A 16424-nucleotide genomic window follows, 5' to 3' on the forward strand; every position below is an offset into this window, starting at 1 on the left:
CTGCATTCCAGCCTGGACGATAAGAGCAAAACTCCATCTCAAAAAAAAAAAAAAGAAAAAGAAAAGAGAAAGAAAAAGTACATTCCATGTTGATGAGCTGGAACTTAACAGGTAGGTACCAAGAGAAGAGGTGTACAAAGCATGATCTAATGAATTTATCCTATCTCAGCCAATTGTTTTGTAATGGGATCCCTGGCAAATTTATCCCTCTCTTCTTGCCATGTATTCCCTAGAATCATTAAGAACATAGTACATCACACAAAGGCAGTTTTAAGGAATTAGAAAGGAAAGAGAATAACACTGGAAGCTAGCAGATCTAAATTCCAAATGCAGACATACTGAAAATTAGTTGTATAATTGTATATAATTACGGAGAGTTCTGGCTGCTGTCTGAGTCTTACTTTCCATGCTGTAAAATAAAAGAACTGGAGTAGCTCAATAACTCCCAACCTTTTAAAAATCTTGCCAGTAAATCTGGGGGGAATATGACACACTTCATCAAGTACATTTTCTCAGTAAGGGTAGGGGTACAGTCATTTCAGAATAAAAATGAATATATTGAATGTGTAACTTTTTTTTTTTTTGAGACGGAGTTTTGCTTTCGTTGCCCAGGCTGGAGTGCAATGGCGTGATCTCAGCTCACCACTACCTCTGCCTCCTGGGTTCAAGTGATTCTCCTGACTCAGCCTCCTGAGTAGCTGGAATTACAGTTATGCGCCACCACGCCTGGCTAATTTTGTATTTTTAGTAGAGACGGGGTTTCTCCATGCTGGTCAAGCTGATCTCGAACTCCCAACGACCTCAGGTGATCCACCGGCCTCAGCCTCCCAAAGTGCTGGGATTACAGGTGTGAGCCACCACTCCAGCCTAGAATGTGTAATTACATGTGTGGGTATTTATTATTATAACTTTTAAATGAAGAAATAAGGGAGACGATCATTAAGTGATTTTCCAAAAGTTTCAATTTTGTATGTTTGATCAGATAAGAACTTATTTAAAGCAGAAGGGAAAGTTTCTCTTTAGAGAAGAATTCCACATAATAAATTAACAGGAAATAACAGAATATAACCACTATGCAACTTGTAATGAATTTAGATGATGGGTACATAGAATTTCATTATTATCTTCTTACTTTTGTATCTGTTTAAAATTTCCATGATAAAAAGTTGAAAACAAAACAAAAAAAAGCATAGGAAAGACTGTACCTGTGGTATGTACTTATGGTCACAAGTCCCAAGTTGAATCCTGCTATACTCTTCCTATTAGTTAAAAGTCTGTGGGAAAACAATTTATCTTTGAGGCTTATCTATAATACAGGTATAACTCTGGGATTGTTGTGAAGACTAAATGAGCTATATGTAAATGGCCCCAGAACTTTGACTTTATGTAGTACATCCATTAAGTCAGCCACACAGTACCTTGTGCATCTTTGGCATGCTGAATAGATTCTACAGTTTGTTTCATCACCCCATCATCTGCAGCTACAACCAAGATGACAATGTCAGTGACCTGAGCCCCTCTGGCTCTCATTGCTGAGAAAGCAGCATGTCCTGGAGTATCAAGAAAAGTTATCTTTTCCCCAGAAGGCAGAGAAACTGTGGAAACAGAAATTCAAGAACATCAAGGACTCAAACATGTACTTCCTTAATACCAAAGAATATATGTGACATTATCTGAAACCATCAATAATTCTTTAAAATAATTTTATTCCTTCCATTAATCTTAATCAGAACACAGATCATAACAATTTCACAATGAAAAGTGATAAAATGCCAGTGAAACTTTTATGGGGTTTTTTCCACGTAAAAATTTTAAACTAAAGTCTCCATATTTCTAGAACATAACTACTTTCATAAATGTATCAATGATAAATCTATTTTAGAGATAGAACAGACCAACTGTTGTACAGGGAGCCACCCTTACATTAGCAAATCAGAGTTGCACAACCCCCTGAGCCACAGAAAGGCGATTTAGTAGGCAGTAGCTCAGGATTTGAGTCCAGTGACCTTGGGTTTAAATCCTGGCTATGCTACTTACAGGCTATATACTGTGGGAAAGTTACTTAACTCAAAGAAGTATCAGCTTCCTTATTTGTAAGTGCAACTATTAATACCTACCTTATGATGTTGTTGTAAGATAAAAAAGACAAAACATATAAGGTGCTTAGCATAGTTCTGGACACATGCTAGGTGCTCATAATTGGGACTATTATTTAATTATTATCAGCAACATTGTCACAACCTAGCAAAGGAGGTTATATAAACATAATTAATTAACAAAAAATTGTAGGCTCATTAAATCAAACTAAGAATGAGCTAGAATTAAAAGTTAACACAATTTTCAGCCAGGTGCGGTGGCTCACACCTGTAATCCTAGCACTTTGGGAGGTCAAGATGGGCAGATCACTTGAGGTTAGGGGTTCGACACCAGCCTGGCCAACATGGCAAAACCCTGTCTCTACTAAAAATACAAAAAAATTAGGCCAGGCACGATGGTTCACATCTGTAATCCCAACACTTTGGGAGGCCGAGACGGGCGATCACAAGGTCAGGAGTTTGAGACCAGCCTGGCCAACACGGGGAAACCCTGCCTCAACTAAAACTACAAAAATCAGCCAGGCACAGTGGTGCACACCTGTAGTCCCAGCTACTTGGGAGGCTGAGGCAGGAGCACTGCTTGAACCGGGAAGGCAGAGGTTGCAGTGAGCCAAGATTGCACCACTGCACTCCAGCCTGGGTGACAGAGTGATACTCTGTCTCAAAAAAAAAAAAAAAAAAAAAAAAAAAACAGTTAACACAATTTTCTTCTCATAGAAAGTTAAAAAATAGCTTTACTAATCACTTGCTCTACATTTCATCAAACCAACGACTGTAAGCTTTAGCCTTCTCTTTTACTTTGAATTTGTATACTTCACACTATGACATTTGGTTTAAGAAAATAGTAAGTGGGGTTCCCAAGCACATTGTAAGGTAATTTGTGTTCATACCAAGAAAGGCACCAATGTGCTGAGTGATGCCTCCAACTTCCATTGCTGCCACTTGAGTTTTTCGAAGTTGGTCAAGTAATGTTGTTTTCCCGTGATCAACATGGCCCATTATAGTAACAATCGGGGACCTTGGGGTTAATAAAGCTGGATCTGCCTGGGGCCTACAATTAACAGCAAAAGAGTTTCATTTCTTAAATATCAGAAATACTTTATAGCCTGTGAATTGGTTCACATTTATCCCTGTGAGCTACCATTAACAATAAAACCCAATATTCAGTGTGGATTAGGCCTATTTCCCCTTCTTATACATATAATGACTTATGACAGACTATTTAATAACTGCCTACCTACCTGTGGTTTACATTTTCATAAGAATGAGAATCAATCAAATCTGAAAATTCAGACCAATGTATACATTCAGCAAATTAAAAAAAACCTTACAGTTTTATAATAACTTGAATGTATTAATATACTTTCTAATGCTTTAAGTACTTTGAAGAAAAGTTTATACACACGTATCTTTATTACAAAAGAAATTTTAAAGCAAATCTTTCCATTAAAAAGTGTCAATATAACTATGTAGTCTCTCCCAAACCCCACCAGTCTATACAGTTAAGTTTTACCTTCTTACAGCATCTTTATTTTTTTTGACTTTGTCCTGTTTCAATTTACTCCACTTTAACTTCATCCCTGCCTTCATTATCACTTCCTTGATCCAGACTTCATCTAAATGTGAGTCTGCTTCCAGTGAATCTATGTCAATAGCAGTGTTCAATAAAGCTTCATATATATAATCTGGTTGGAATAAAATAAAACCTTTTAGGATCATTAATCAAATGCTCAAGAAAGTAATCTCTATTAATAAATGTCTATATGAATAATACACTCAATGAGAGGAATAACTATGCAAACTGGTTCTCTAATTAATTAATAAATCACAAGGAAGCTAAAAAATGTTTTTAAATTATTCAAAATATGATACATTTCTATTTACTGACTTTTCTGCATATTCATAAATATTTGAATTTATGTATTCTAAGCCATCTGAATCATCAGTAAAATGTTAAGATAGATTTAGTATTTATAATAATTGATTGTAGTCTACTTCTCTAAAAATTAGTCACAAATGTCATGTATATATGAATGTGTGTGTGTATACAATCAATTCCCATTATTTGCAATAATTATGTTCTATAAAGTCACCAAAACTATTGAATTAGCAAATATTGAACCACTGTTCTGAGGGGAACTACACAGTTGGGTTCCTGCAAGCCTTCAGTGACATTTCATTAACTGATCAATACATAATTTTGTTTTATGCATTTCTGTTTAAAGATACTATATATATATTTGATTCATTAACACTGAACTCATGGCCAATTGCACTATAACTCATGCCGGAACAAGCTTGTTTGAGATGCACATTTTCTCTGTAAGGCATATCACAGCCTTCTTGAGCTTAGGAACACTAGATAGGACTTCAGTACCACATTTAGGAGCCATTTTAAACAGCAAAATTACCAACAAAAAGTAAAAAAATGTGAAAAAAAATGTGGCACTAAATAGAATACAAAAAGGACACTTGTTTGCAGTACAACAGCTGAAACAGAGTGTCACCTCATTCAACCTCAGCTTCAGAACATGCAAAATGCACAACTCACATTTTTCACTGTTCTGCACATGTCCAATAATAACTGCAAGAGAACCTGAGTACTGATTTTTTTTTTTTCTTTCTGGGACAGAGTTTCACTGTTGTCACCCAGGCTGAAGTGCAGTGGGGCAATCTCAGCTAGCTGCAGCCTCTGCTTCCCAGGTTCAAACAATTCTTCTGCCTCAGCCTCCTAAGTAGCTGAGATTACAAGTGCATGCCACCATCCCTGGCTAATTTTTGTATTTTTAGTAGACAGGGTTTCACCATGTTGGTTAGGCTGGTCTCAAATTCCTGACCTCAGATGATCTGCCTGTCTGGGCCTCCCAAAGTGCTGGGATCACAGGCGTGAGCCACTGCACCCAGCAAGTACTGATTTTTGAGCTGCAAATACATTTTGTTGAGTAGGTGAATTTTCAAATACAGAATCCACACCTAAAATAAATAATCCACGCATAATGAGAAGTGACAGTATGTACAGACACACACACAATATATATATATCTCTCTCTCTGAATACATGTATCCTCAATTCATTTACCTGTTTATGTATCTAGGGTGTCCAAAAAGTCTTTATTTTTTATTTAAAAAAATTTTTTGGCCAGGCATGGTGGCTCATGCCTGTAATCCCAGCACTTTGGGAGGCTGAGGCGGGCAGATCATGAGGTCAGGAGTTCAAGACCAGCCTGGCCAATATGGTGAAACCCCATTTCTACTAAAAATACAAAAATTAGCCAGGCATGGTGGTAGCGCCTGTAGTCCCAGCTACATAGGAAGTTGGGGCAGAAGAATTGCTTGAACCCGGGAGACAGATGTTGCAGTGAGCCAAGAATGTGCCACTGCACTCCAGCCTGGGTGACAGAGTGAGACTCCATCACAAAAAAAGAAACAAAAAAAAACAAAAAACTTTTTTTTGAGATAGGGTCTTGCACTGTCGTCCAGGCTAGAGTACAGTGGCACAATCCTAACTCACTGCTGTAGCCTCAAATTCCCAGGCTCAAGCAACCCTCCTGCCTCGGTCTCCATTGTAGCTGGAACCACAGGTGCCACCACCACATCCTACTAATTTTTTGTAGAGAAGGGGTCTTGCCATGTTGCCCAGGTTGGTTTTGAACTCCTGGTCAAGCAATTCTCCCACCTTGGCCTCCCAAAGTTCTGGAATTACAGGTGTTACTGCACCTAACCCAAAAACTCTTGAAATATAGGAAAAATATTTACCTATTCTCTTTTTCATTTTATTTAATGTGCTTTGTTTTAATCTCAGTCATGTTTCCCTGTGGATGATAAACAAATGTATCTGTGATGATAATGAAACAAGTAGTTTTATGTTCCAGACTTGTAGTCACCCTATAAAAATATATTTAAAGCCAGGCGTGGTGGCTCAAGCCTGTAATCCCAGCACTTTGGGAGGCCGAGGTGGGCAGATCACCTGAGATCAGGAGTTCGAAACCAGCCTGCCCAACATGGTGAAACCCCATCTCCATTAAAAATACAAAAAATTAGCTGGGCATGGTGGCACACACCTGTAATCCCAGCTGCTCCAGAGGTTAAAGCAGGAGACTCTCTTGAACCCAGGAGGCGGAGGTTGTAGTGAGCCAAGACTGAGCCACTGCGCTCCAGTCTGGGCAAGAGTGAGACTCCGTCTCAAGAAAAAAAAAAGGAAGAAAGCCATCCTCAGATAAGCAGAACATTACACTAAAAGAACATCCTATTCACTGGTGTGCTGGCAAATGTTTAATAACTATGCTGTCAAAAATAAACCTCTAATTTACAGCATTCCCCAATTTCCATGGTGCAAATATGCCCACCATGGTTGATTACAAGCTACCAACATAAAGTCACTGAATACAGAGTTGGGAAGAGATGCACAGTAGTAGACTACTATATAGTCTTTCTAACATACAGATATGATAGGCATAAATAACCTTGAGAACACAAATAATTGTAAAATGCAATAAAATAATTGGGAAGTGAAGAGTTGGTTTTGTTTGTTTGTTTGTTTGGGGTTTTTTGAGGCAGGGTCTCACTCTGTCGCCCTGGCTGGAATGCAGCGGCACAATCTCGGCTCACTGCAACCTCTGCCTCCCAGGCAATCCTCCCACCTCAGCCTCTCAAAAGCAGGAACTAGAGGCTTGCGTCACCATACCCAGCTAATTTTTGTATTTCTTTTGTAAAGATGAGGCTTCACCATGTTGCCCAGGCTGATCTCAAACTCTTGGGCTCAAGCGATACGTTTGCCTCAGCCTCTGAAAGTGCTGGGATTATAGACATGAGCCACCACACCCAGCCAGTAAAAGAGTTTTTGAGTTTTTACTACCTTTATGACTTAATTTTTTAAAATGGTTGTGTTTAACAACCAATAATGCCAAGAAACCATTTCCTATTTATCTTTCTACCACATGCTTTCCCAAGGAAACCCATTTTAAGAATGATACAACTCAAATTTACTATGTGAATATGCTCTCAGAGAACTGTAAAACTATTTCAAAACAAAAATTATTAGTTGGCTGGGCATGGTGGCTCACACCTGTAATCCCACCACTTTGGGAAGCTGAGGTGGGTGGATCAGCTGAGGTCAGGAGTTTGAGACCAGCCTGACCAACATGGTGAAACCCCATCTCTACTTAAAACACAAAAATTAGCAAGGAGGCTGGGCAGTGGCTCACGCCTGTAATCCCAGCACTTTGGGAGGCTAAGGTGGGCGGATCACCTGAGGTCAGGAGTTAGAGACCAGCCAGGCCAACATGCTGAAACCTCGTCTCTACTAAAAATACAGAAATTAGCCAGGCGTGGTGGTGCATGCCTGTAGTCCCAGCTACTTAGGAAGCTGAGGCAGGAGAATCGCTTGAACCTGGGAGATAGAAGTTGCAGTGAGCTGAGATCGTTACCACTGCACTCCAGACTGGGTGAGAGAGCAAGACTCCGTCTCAAAAAAAAAAACTTAGCCAGGCATGTTAGGCATCTGTAATCCCAGCTACTCGCGAGGCTGAGACAGGAGAATTGCTTGAACCTGAGAGGTGGAGGTTGCAGTGAGCCAAGATCACGCCATTGCACTCCAGCCTGCACAACAAGAGTGAAATTCTGTTCAAAAAAATATATATATACAGGCCGGGCGCAGTGGCTCAAGCCTGTAATCCCAGCACTTTGGGAGGCCGAGGCGGGTGGATCACGAGGTCAGGAGATCGAGACTATCCTGGCTAACATGGTGAAACCCCGTCTCTACTAAAAATACAAAAAACTAGCAGGCCGTGGTGGCGGGCGCCTGTAGTCCCAGCTACTTGGGAGGCTGAGGCGGGAGAATGGCGTGAACCCGGGAGGCGGAGCTTGCAGTGAGCCGAAATCACGCCACTGCACTCCAGCCTGGGAGACACAGCGAGACTCCGTCTCAAAAAAAAAAAAAAAAAAAATATATATATATATATACACACACACATATATATGAGTACAATTCTATTTCTAATAATGCTAAAAATACCTAATACTCTAGTTTTCCAATACATTATATCGAACTTTTGGGAAGTAGCTTACATAGAGAGATAATCATTTCTCCTCTGTATTAAATGCATATGGTATTAACATACTATTTTATTTTTACCAAAGACTTAAATATTTACATGTAGAAAAGTATCCAACATATTGCAACATTAAATATTACATCAAGCTACTTAAATGACCCAGAAGAGGGAAAAAAAGTACTCATATCGCTAATATATATAGTAGTTAAAAAGAATCACCTCATGAAAACTATCTTTAATTCAGAAGAGATCTGAATATGAAATAAGCTTCAAATAGACACCCTTTATTTTCATCATAAACAATCAGTTTGGGGTTTAGAGTACTGCTCCATGAGACTAAATTTGTATTTTAATCATTCTATTTATTAGTCATACTAAAGAATTATGGTTATGGGTTCCTCTATGTGTATAGGGGTAGGGGGGAATGTTTGAAAAAAAAAAAAAAAGGAGTACTCATCTTTTAGAGATATTTACTGAAGTACTAATGGATAAAATAAAATATCTGTTGTCACTGACTTATGCATACATTTAAGCTTTTTCCATTCTTTCTGCTACCATATTTGTCTGATAATTGCTAATAATAAAAAGTTTTGCCAGGCACAGTGGCTCATCCCTGTAATCCTAGCATTTGGAAGGCTAAGGTGTGCAGATCACTTGAGGTCAGGAGTTTGAGACCAGCCTGGCCCACATAATGAAACTCTGTCTCTACTAAAAATACAAATATTAGCTGGGTGTGGTGGCATATGCCTGTAATCCCAGCTACTTGGGAGGCTCAGGCACAAGAATCACTTGAACCGGGGAGTCAGAAGTTGCAGTGAGCCAAGATCCTGCCACTGGACTCCAGCCTGAGTGACACAGCAAGACTGTGCCTCAAAAAAAAGTTTTAAAAATCAAGCCTATCATCAATACTATTTATAAAACCACACCAATACAATTTTCTGTAGAAAAAATTCTGAATGATATAGCCATATTCATTTATTTTCATAGTTTTCTAGCTATAAAATGACTGAATAATCCATCTGCAAAATTATTAAAAATGCCAAACAGGCCGGGCACGGTGGCTCACGCCTGTAATCCCAGTACTTTGGGAAGCCGAGGAGGGCGGATCACCTGAGGTCGGGAGTTTAAGACCAGTCTGATCAACATACAGAAACTTCATCTCTACTACAAACACAAAATTAGTCAGGCGTGGTGGTGCATGCCTGTAATCTCAGCTACTCGGGAGGCTGAGACAGGAGAACTGCTTGAACCCAGGAGGCAGAGGTTGTGATGAGCCGAGATCGCGCCATTGCACTCTAGCCTGGCTAACAAGAGCGAAACTCTGTCTCAAAAAAAAAAAAAAAAGCCAAACAGTGTGCTAACAATTTTGTACTCTTTGTAAGGATGTACATGCACAAAAAGTAGTAACACGTTCAGGCAGGAAATACATTGAAGTTTAGCATTGCTGTGATTTACAAAATAATTCTTGAGAGATAATTTGGTTGATGAGTAACAGCATGTGCTCTGGAGCCATAATTCATAAGATCAAATATTCCCCATATTTCCGAGGTTGAAATCCTGCTTCTCCCACAACTAGCTGGAAAGAGTGGGTAATTACTTATCCTCTCTAAACCTCACTTTCCCAGCCTGTAAATAAGGATACCTAACTTTAGGGCATTGTGAGAAGAAGTATAAGAGTTAAAAAAGTACTGGTACATATTAATGGCTTAACATATATGAGTTACTATTAATTCTTTTTTTCCCCAAGAGTCTGTTACACTTTGTTACAATAACAGGGTATATTTCTCATATACTGAATTTTAATGTCACTTTATAATGAAAACTCAAATTTTGTTTCAAAAATCCTAAACTGGTAATAAGCACATCACAATGAAGGAATATAAAAATGGCAATAATATGCTCCATTTATAAATAAAAATAATATCATGACAAGTTGTAGTTATTATTATCAGTATATATATTTTTTAAAGACAGATTCTCACTCTGTCGCCCTGGCTGGAGTGCAGTGGTGCGATCTCGGCTCACTGCAAGCTCCGCCTCCTGGGTTCACGCCATTCTCCTGCCTCAGCCTCCCGAGTAGCTGGGACTACAGGCGCCTGCCACTATGCCTGGCTTATTTTTTTGGTATTTTTAGTAGAGACGGGGTTTCACTGTGTTAGCCAGGATGGTCTCGATCTCCTGACCTAGTGATCCGCCCGCCTCAGCCTCCCAAAGTGCTGGGATTACAGGCGTGAGCCACCGTGCCTGGCTACTATCAGTATTTCTCATATTGTCAAAATGAGTGAAAAGGCTGGGCGTGGTAGTTCACGCCTGTAATCCCATCACTTTGGGAGGCCGAGGCTGGCGGATCACTTGAGGTCAGGAATTTGAGATCAGCCTGGCCAACACGGTGAAACGCTGTAACTACTAAAAATACAAAAATTAGCCAGGCGTGGTTGTGGGCACCTATAATCCCAGCTCCTCAGGAGGCTGAGGCAGTAGAATCACTTGAATCTGGGAGGCGGAGGTTGCAGCGAGCCAAGATTGTGCCACTGCACTCCATCCTGGGTGACAAGAGTGAAATTCTATCTCAAAAAATAATAATAATAATAATAATAATAATAATAATAATAAGTGAAAAAAAGGAAACCAGAAAATTATAGGGCCAGGCATGGTGGCTCATACCTATAATCCCAGCACTTTGGGAAGCTGAGGCAGAAGGATTACTTGTACCCAGGAGTTCAAGACCAGCCTAGACAACATAGTAAGACTCTGTCTCTACAAAAAATAAAAAATTAGCTGGGCATAGTGGCACATGCCTGTAGTCCCAGCTACTCAGGAGGCTGAGGCTGAAGGACTGTTTGAGCCCAGGAGGCCAAGGCTGCAGCAGTGAGCCATGATTGTGCCACTATACTGGACAAAGCAAGACCCTTTCTCAAAAAAAAAACTGAAAAAAAAAAAAGGAAGAAGATATAGAAAATTATAGAAAAACAAAGAGAAAGTATATAAGTATAGACCCTCAGTCTAAAAACATTCTTTGGATTTATTCTAATAGCCCACAAAACTTCCAAGAAAGAAAACTTAATTCATACAAGAAAATCTTTTCCACTTTAATTAAAAGCAAAATCTTAGAGAACTACATTTGGCAGAGTCAAGAAGCTAGGGATTATGACTTAAAATGAAGAATATTACGATGACTTAATATATTTTTTAAGTGCCAGTCTAGTTTTTGATCTTTAAATGCCTTAATCTCATTGCAAATAAAATGCCTGGTCTTCCAACATTGCCATATTTTGCTTTGTAAAAATATCTGACTCACCTGTGTTTTTTTCCATTGCCCTGGCCAGTTCCTCAACAGTCATTCCAATCCATACTTCTACCACCTTTTTAGATTTTGTTGAAGATAACTGAGATTTCCGTGGTCTTTCTTCCTATTAAAAAAATCAGAACATATAAACAAAAAGGAAGAAAAAACTTAAGTGACAATTTAGATTTATTCTGAAATATCTACCACAATCATAGCTACTATTTCTTTTTTTTGAGACAGAGTCTTGCTCTGTCATCCAGATCTCATCCGATCTCAGCTCACTACAACCTCCACCTCCTGGGTTCAAGCCATTCTCCTGCCTCAGCCTCCCCAGTAGCTGGGATTACCGGTGTGCACCACCATGCCCAACTAGTTTTTGTATTTTTTTTGTTTTTTGGTTTTTTTTTGAGATGGAGTCTCTCACTCTGTTGCCCAGGCTGGAGTGCATGGTGTGGTCTCGGCTCACTGCAACCTACAACTCTCAGGTTCAAGCGATTCTCCTGCCTCAGCCTCCTGAGTAGCTGGGACTACAGGCATGCGCCACCATGCCTGGCTAATTTTTGTATTTTTAGTAGAGACAGGGTTTCACCATGTTGGCCAGGCTGGTCTCAAACTCTTGACCTTGTGATCTGCTTACCTTGGCCTCCCGAAGTGCTAGGATTACAGGCGTGAGCCACCATGTGTGACCATAGCTACTATTTCTACCAACAAACACTCCCATAAGTAGTTAAAACTTAGGCTAAAATTAAATTCCTACATCCTTAATTCACTGTTGTACACTGATTCCCAAGGAACCAAATTCATCAGCACCACACAATTAACCAGAACTTCCCTTTCTCACAAAGCGCTATTGCTTGGAATATAGCATTAAGTAATAAATATTCTGTAAATGATAAAATACTCAAAATGGATTTCTACTCATGGTTCTAGGCACTTTCATTTTAGATCAAATAATAAAATAACTTACAGAAATCTGTAACTATGCCAGGCGCGGTGGCTCATGCCTGTAATCCCAGCTACTCAGGAGGCTGAGGCAGGAGAATCACTTAAACCCAGGAGGCGTAGGTTGCAGTGAGCCGAGATCGCACCTGTGCACTCCAGCCTGGGTGACAGGTTGAGACTCCGTCTCAAAAAAAAAAAAAAAAAAAAAAAAAAGAAAACTGTAACTACCTTTTTTGTTACTAGAAACCTATACTGAGATAAAGCAGCCCCAATGAGCATTTCTGTTGGCCAGGGCCAGGCATACAGCTGAGCTGTCCACACAGGGTAAGCAGATGAAAACCCATGGCTCCACTGTCTTAATGCTCTTCTTTGACACAGACTGTGCAGTTGCCTATAAATAGTGTGAAATCGTAGCAAGTTCTCCAATTTCAATAGCTTCTGGTTCATGTTTCTCCTAGGAAAAAAAAAAGGTTTTAAAATAATATTCAAATCAAGTTAGCAAATATTAATTGGATATTTACTATATGCATAGCACTGGGCTACACTTAACTCACTAGACTTACAACAACGAGTAAAACTGGGTTCCTGCCCTGAAAAAACTCAGTCTCATCAAGAGATGGGATTCCATACCAAGTACTCTCTAGATACTAGCTATTATTATTACTGTTAATGTTACTACTGTGATAGAATTGAAATACAATAACAACTTGTAAAAGGCTCTTTTTTCACTCTTGAAATATCAACTAACCAAATCACAACTAGAGTAATTTTTCTAAAGTGCAAATTTGAAATGATCACCTTTCTGTTAAACACCCTGAAACTTCTTTTTTGAAACTGGGTCTCACTATATTGTCCAAGCTGGAGGCTGGAATGCACTGATGTGGTCACAGCTCATTGCAGCCTCGACCTCCTAGGCTTAGGTGATCCTCTCACCTCAGCCTCCCTAATAGCTGGGACTAGAGGTGCCCACCACTATGCCCAGATAATTTTTTGTTTGTTTTTTTGGTAGAGATGGTGTTTCACCATGTTGTCTAGGCTGGTCTCAAACTCCTGGGATCCAGTGATCCACCCTGGTCTCCCAAAGTGCTGGGATTACAGGCATGAGCCACCATGCCCAGCCTTACTTTATTTCTTACACTCTTAGAGTCTCTACACTCCTACCTCTCAAGCTTTTGTTATTATAACCCACCTATAATCTCTGATGGCTTGTCATCTCATCTCTGAAACTTTGCACACACTTCATCTAGTTGGAACTATCTTTCAATTCTTAACACTTTTCCATCTTCCCATCTCACCCCCTAAAAAAAGATGCTTTATAGTAGGAAGAAGACACCCAATATTTATTGAATAATGCCTTTTGAGTTATTATTCTTAGAATGAAAGAAGAGTTTTTTGAGAGAAAACTGTAACAGAACTCATTAGTAATAGTTCTTTTCCTCCCAGTGGCCTCTACTGCCTCTGCTCTCAAGACTGCATTTCTATGGCTTTGCTTTTCAGTTTTTAGGGGCAGGAACGACAAAAACAATGTAAAAAGAACACGTTTTCCGGCCGGGTATGGTGGCTCATACCTGTAATTCCAGCACTTTGGGAGGCCAACGTGGGCAGATCACCTGACATCAGGAGTTTGAGACTAGCCTGGCCAACGTGGTGAAACCTCGTCTCTAATAAAAATACATATAAAGCTATCTTGAACAAAATTATAAACTTTTACAAAGTTTTAAAATTTTTGGCCAGGCACAGTGGCTCATGCCTGTAATCTCAGCACTTTGGGAGACCAGGGTGGACCAGGGTGACCAAGGCAGGCAGGTCATTTGAGGTCAGGAGTTCGACACCAGGCTGACTGATATGGTGAAACCCCATCTCTATTAAAAATTCAAAAAAATTACCTGGGCGTGGTGGCACATGCCTGTAGTCCCAGCTACTCGGGAGGCTGAGGCAGGAGAATCACTTGAACCTGGGAGACAGAGGTTGCAATGAGCCGAGATTGCACCACTGCACTCCAGCCTGGGAGACAGAGCGTGACTCTGCCTCAAAAAAAAAATTTTTTTTTAATGATTTCTCTTATAATATGGCATTTCTACAGTATGCTTATATTTTACATTTATATACAACATACATATTATATAAATATATTTATATTTTCTACTAGATATTCTTTAAAATTGTTCACAAATGATAATAGTTATTTGATGTGACCAAAGAAATCACTCTGGACGGGTGATCTTTGCTAGATAACTAGACATTAAATGTTACATTTCTTTCTTTCTTCTTTTTTTTTGAGCTGGAGTCTCCCTCTGTTGCCCATGCTGGAGTTCAGTGGTGTGATCTCAGCCCACTGCAACCTCTGACTCCCGGGTTCAAGCGATTCTCCAGCCTTAGCCTCCCAAGTAGCTTGAACTACAGGTGTGCACCACTGTGTCCAGCTAATTTTTGTATTTTTAGTGGACGCCAGGTTTTACCGTGTTGGCCAGGCTAGTCTCAAACTCCTGACCTCAGGTGATCCACCTGCCTCAGCCTCCCAAAATGCTGGGATTACAGGTGTGAGCCACCATGCCTAGCCTAAATGTTACATTTCAACCAATCTTCCCAAAGTGTATTTTATGGTTCTAACATAGTAAATTTATGGTTCTGACATGGTAAATAGAATATACTGAAATTTTTTTTTTTGAGATGGAGTTTTGCTCGTCGCCCAGGCTGGAGCGCAATGGCGCAATCTCGGCTCACTGCAACCTCCACCTCCTGGGTTCAAGGGATGCTCCTGCCTCAGCCTCCCAAGTAGCTGGGATTACAGGCGCCTGCCAGCACAGCCGGCTAATTTTTTTGTATTTTTAGTAGAGACAGGGTTTCACCATGTTGGTCAGGCTGGTCTTGAACTCCTGACCTCAGGTGATCCACCCACCTTGGCCTCCCAAAGTGCTGGGATTACAGGCGTGAGCCACCGCGCCTGGCCTATATTGAATACTTTTTAAAAGAAAGAAAATAAATGGTAACTGAAACAAGCACAGTATAGTGAAGAAATTATCTTATTGGGCAACAAAGGAAACTTAGCTGGACACTCACTCTGATAGTAAATGTTATCTGGACTCAGCAAGTCACTTGTTTCCTATGGGCCTCATTTTCTGGATCTCTGTTAACAAATAAATAAATAAATAAGTGTTTGAATATCTGTCCTTCCTATTACAAGACTATGAGGGGAAAATGGGCTGATGTAAAGACTTTATCATCAGCTATTTTAAAACCGTATCACACGTTTCAGTATTGGCTTATAAGCTTTGAGGATTCATTGCTTATAAGTTAAAAATATTCACAAGTCATTAACTTGTTTACCTTCGGACAATTAAGAGGTTATGTATGTGTGTGTAATCGAGCAAGCATTGTACCTTAAAATGCTTACTCAAGTAAAGATCAAGGAAAAGGCCGGGCGCGGTGGCTCAAGCCTGTAATCCCAGCACTTTGGGAGGCCGAGGCGGGTGGATCACGAGGTCAGGAGATCGAGACTATCCTGGCTAACATGGAGAAACCCCGTCTCTACTAAAAATACAAAAAACTAGCCGGGCGTGGTGGCGGGCGCCTGTAGTCTCAGCTACTTGGGAGGCTGAGGCGGGAGAATGGCGTGAACCCGGGAGGCGGAGCTTGCAGTGAGCCGAGATCACGCCACTGCACTCCAGCCTGGGAGACACAGCGAGACTCCGTCTCAAAAAAAAAACAAAAACAAAAAAAAACATCAAGGAAAAATCTGACTTAATGCCAACGAAATAAACACATTAAGATTTAGAAATTCAGGCCGGGCGTGGTGGCTCATGCCTGTAATCCTAGCACTTTGGGAGGCCGAGGCGGGAGGATCACCTGAGGTCATGAGTTCAAGAGCCTGGCCAATGTGGTGAAACCCCATCTCTACTAAAAGTACAAAAATTAGCCGGGCGTGGTGGTGGGCGCCTGTAATCTCAGCGACTTGGGAGACTGAGGCAGGAGAATCGCTTGAACCCAGGAGGCAGATTGCAGTGAGCCGAGATCGCGCCACTGCACTCTAGCCTGGGCGACAGAGCG

The 16424-nt window shown here is 40.4% G+C and overlaps 1 protein-coding gene across 14 annotated transcripts in view; it reads right to left on the reverse strand.

Moving 5' to 3' along the window:
- MTIF2 (mitochondrial translational initiation factor 2) overlaps positions 1–16424 on the reverse strand; it is a 31789-nt gene that overhangs the window by 14337 nt on the left and 1028 nt on the right. For 5 of the 14 annotated variants that reach the window (XM_009184209.3, XM_009184207.3, XM_017947539.3 and 2 more), the window contains 6 exons: positions 15438–15504; positions 12606–12831; positions 11448–11559; positions 3610–3781; positions 2987–3147; positions 1419–1595 (listed from right to left, as the gene is read on the reverse strand). In XM_009184209.3, coding sequence (XP_009182473.1) covers positions 1419–1595; positions 2987–3147; positions 3610–3781; positions 11448–11559; positions 12606–12824 — 841 coding nt within the window. In that variant the 5' untranslated portion in view covers positions 12825–12831; positions 15438–15504. Of the gene's footprint in view, positions 1–1418; positions 1596–2986; positions 3148–3609; positions 3782–11447; positions 11560–12402; positions 12426–12605; positions 12832–13945; positions 13968–14263; positions 14402–15437; positions 15852–16424 lie in introns of those variants that run through there. The other 9 variants (XM_021924825.2, XM_031655179.1, XM_017947540.3 and 6 more) reach the window with 9 other exon arrangements.

Source organism: Papio anubis, chromosome 14 (assembly GCF_008728515.1).
Source record: "Papio anubis isolate 15944 chromosome 14, Panubis1.0, whole genome shotgun sequence".
NCBI classification, from domain to species: domain Eukaryota; kingdom Metazoa; phylum Chordata; class Mammalia; order Primates; family Cercopithecidae; genus Papio; species Papio anubis.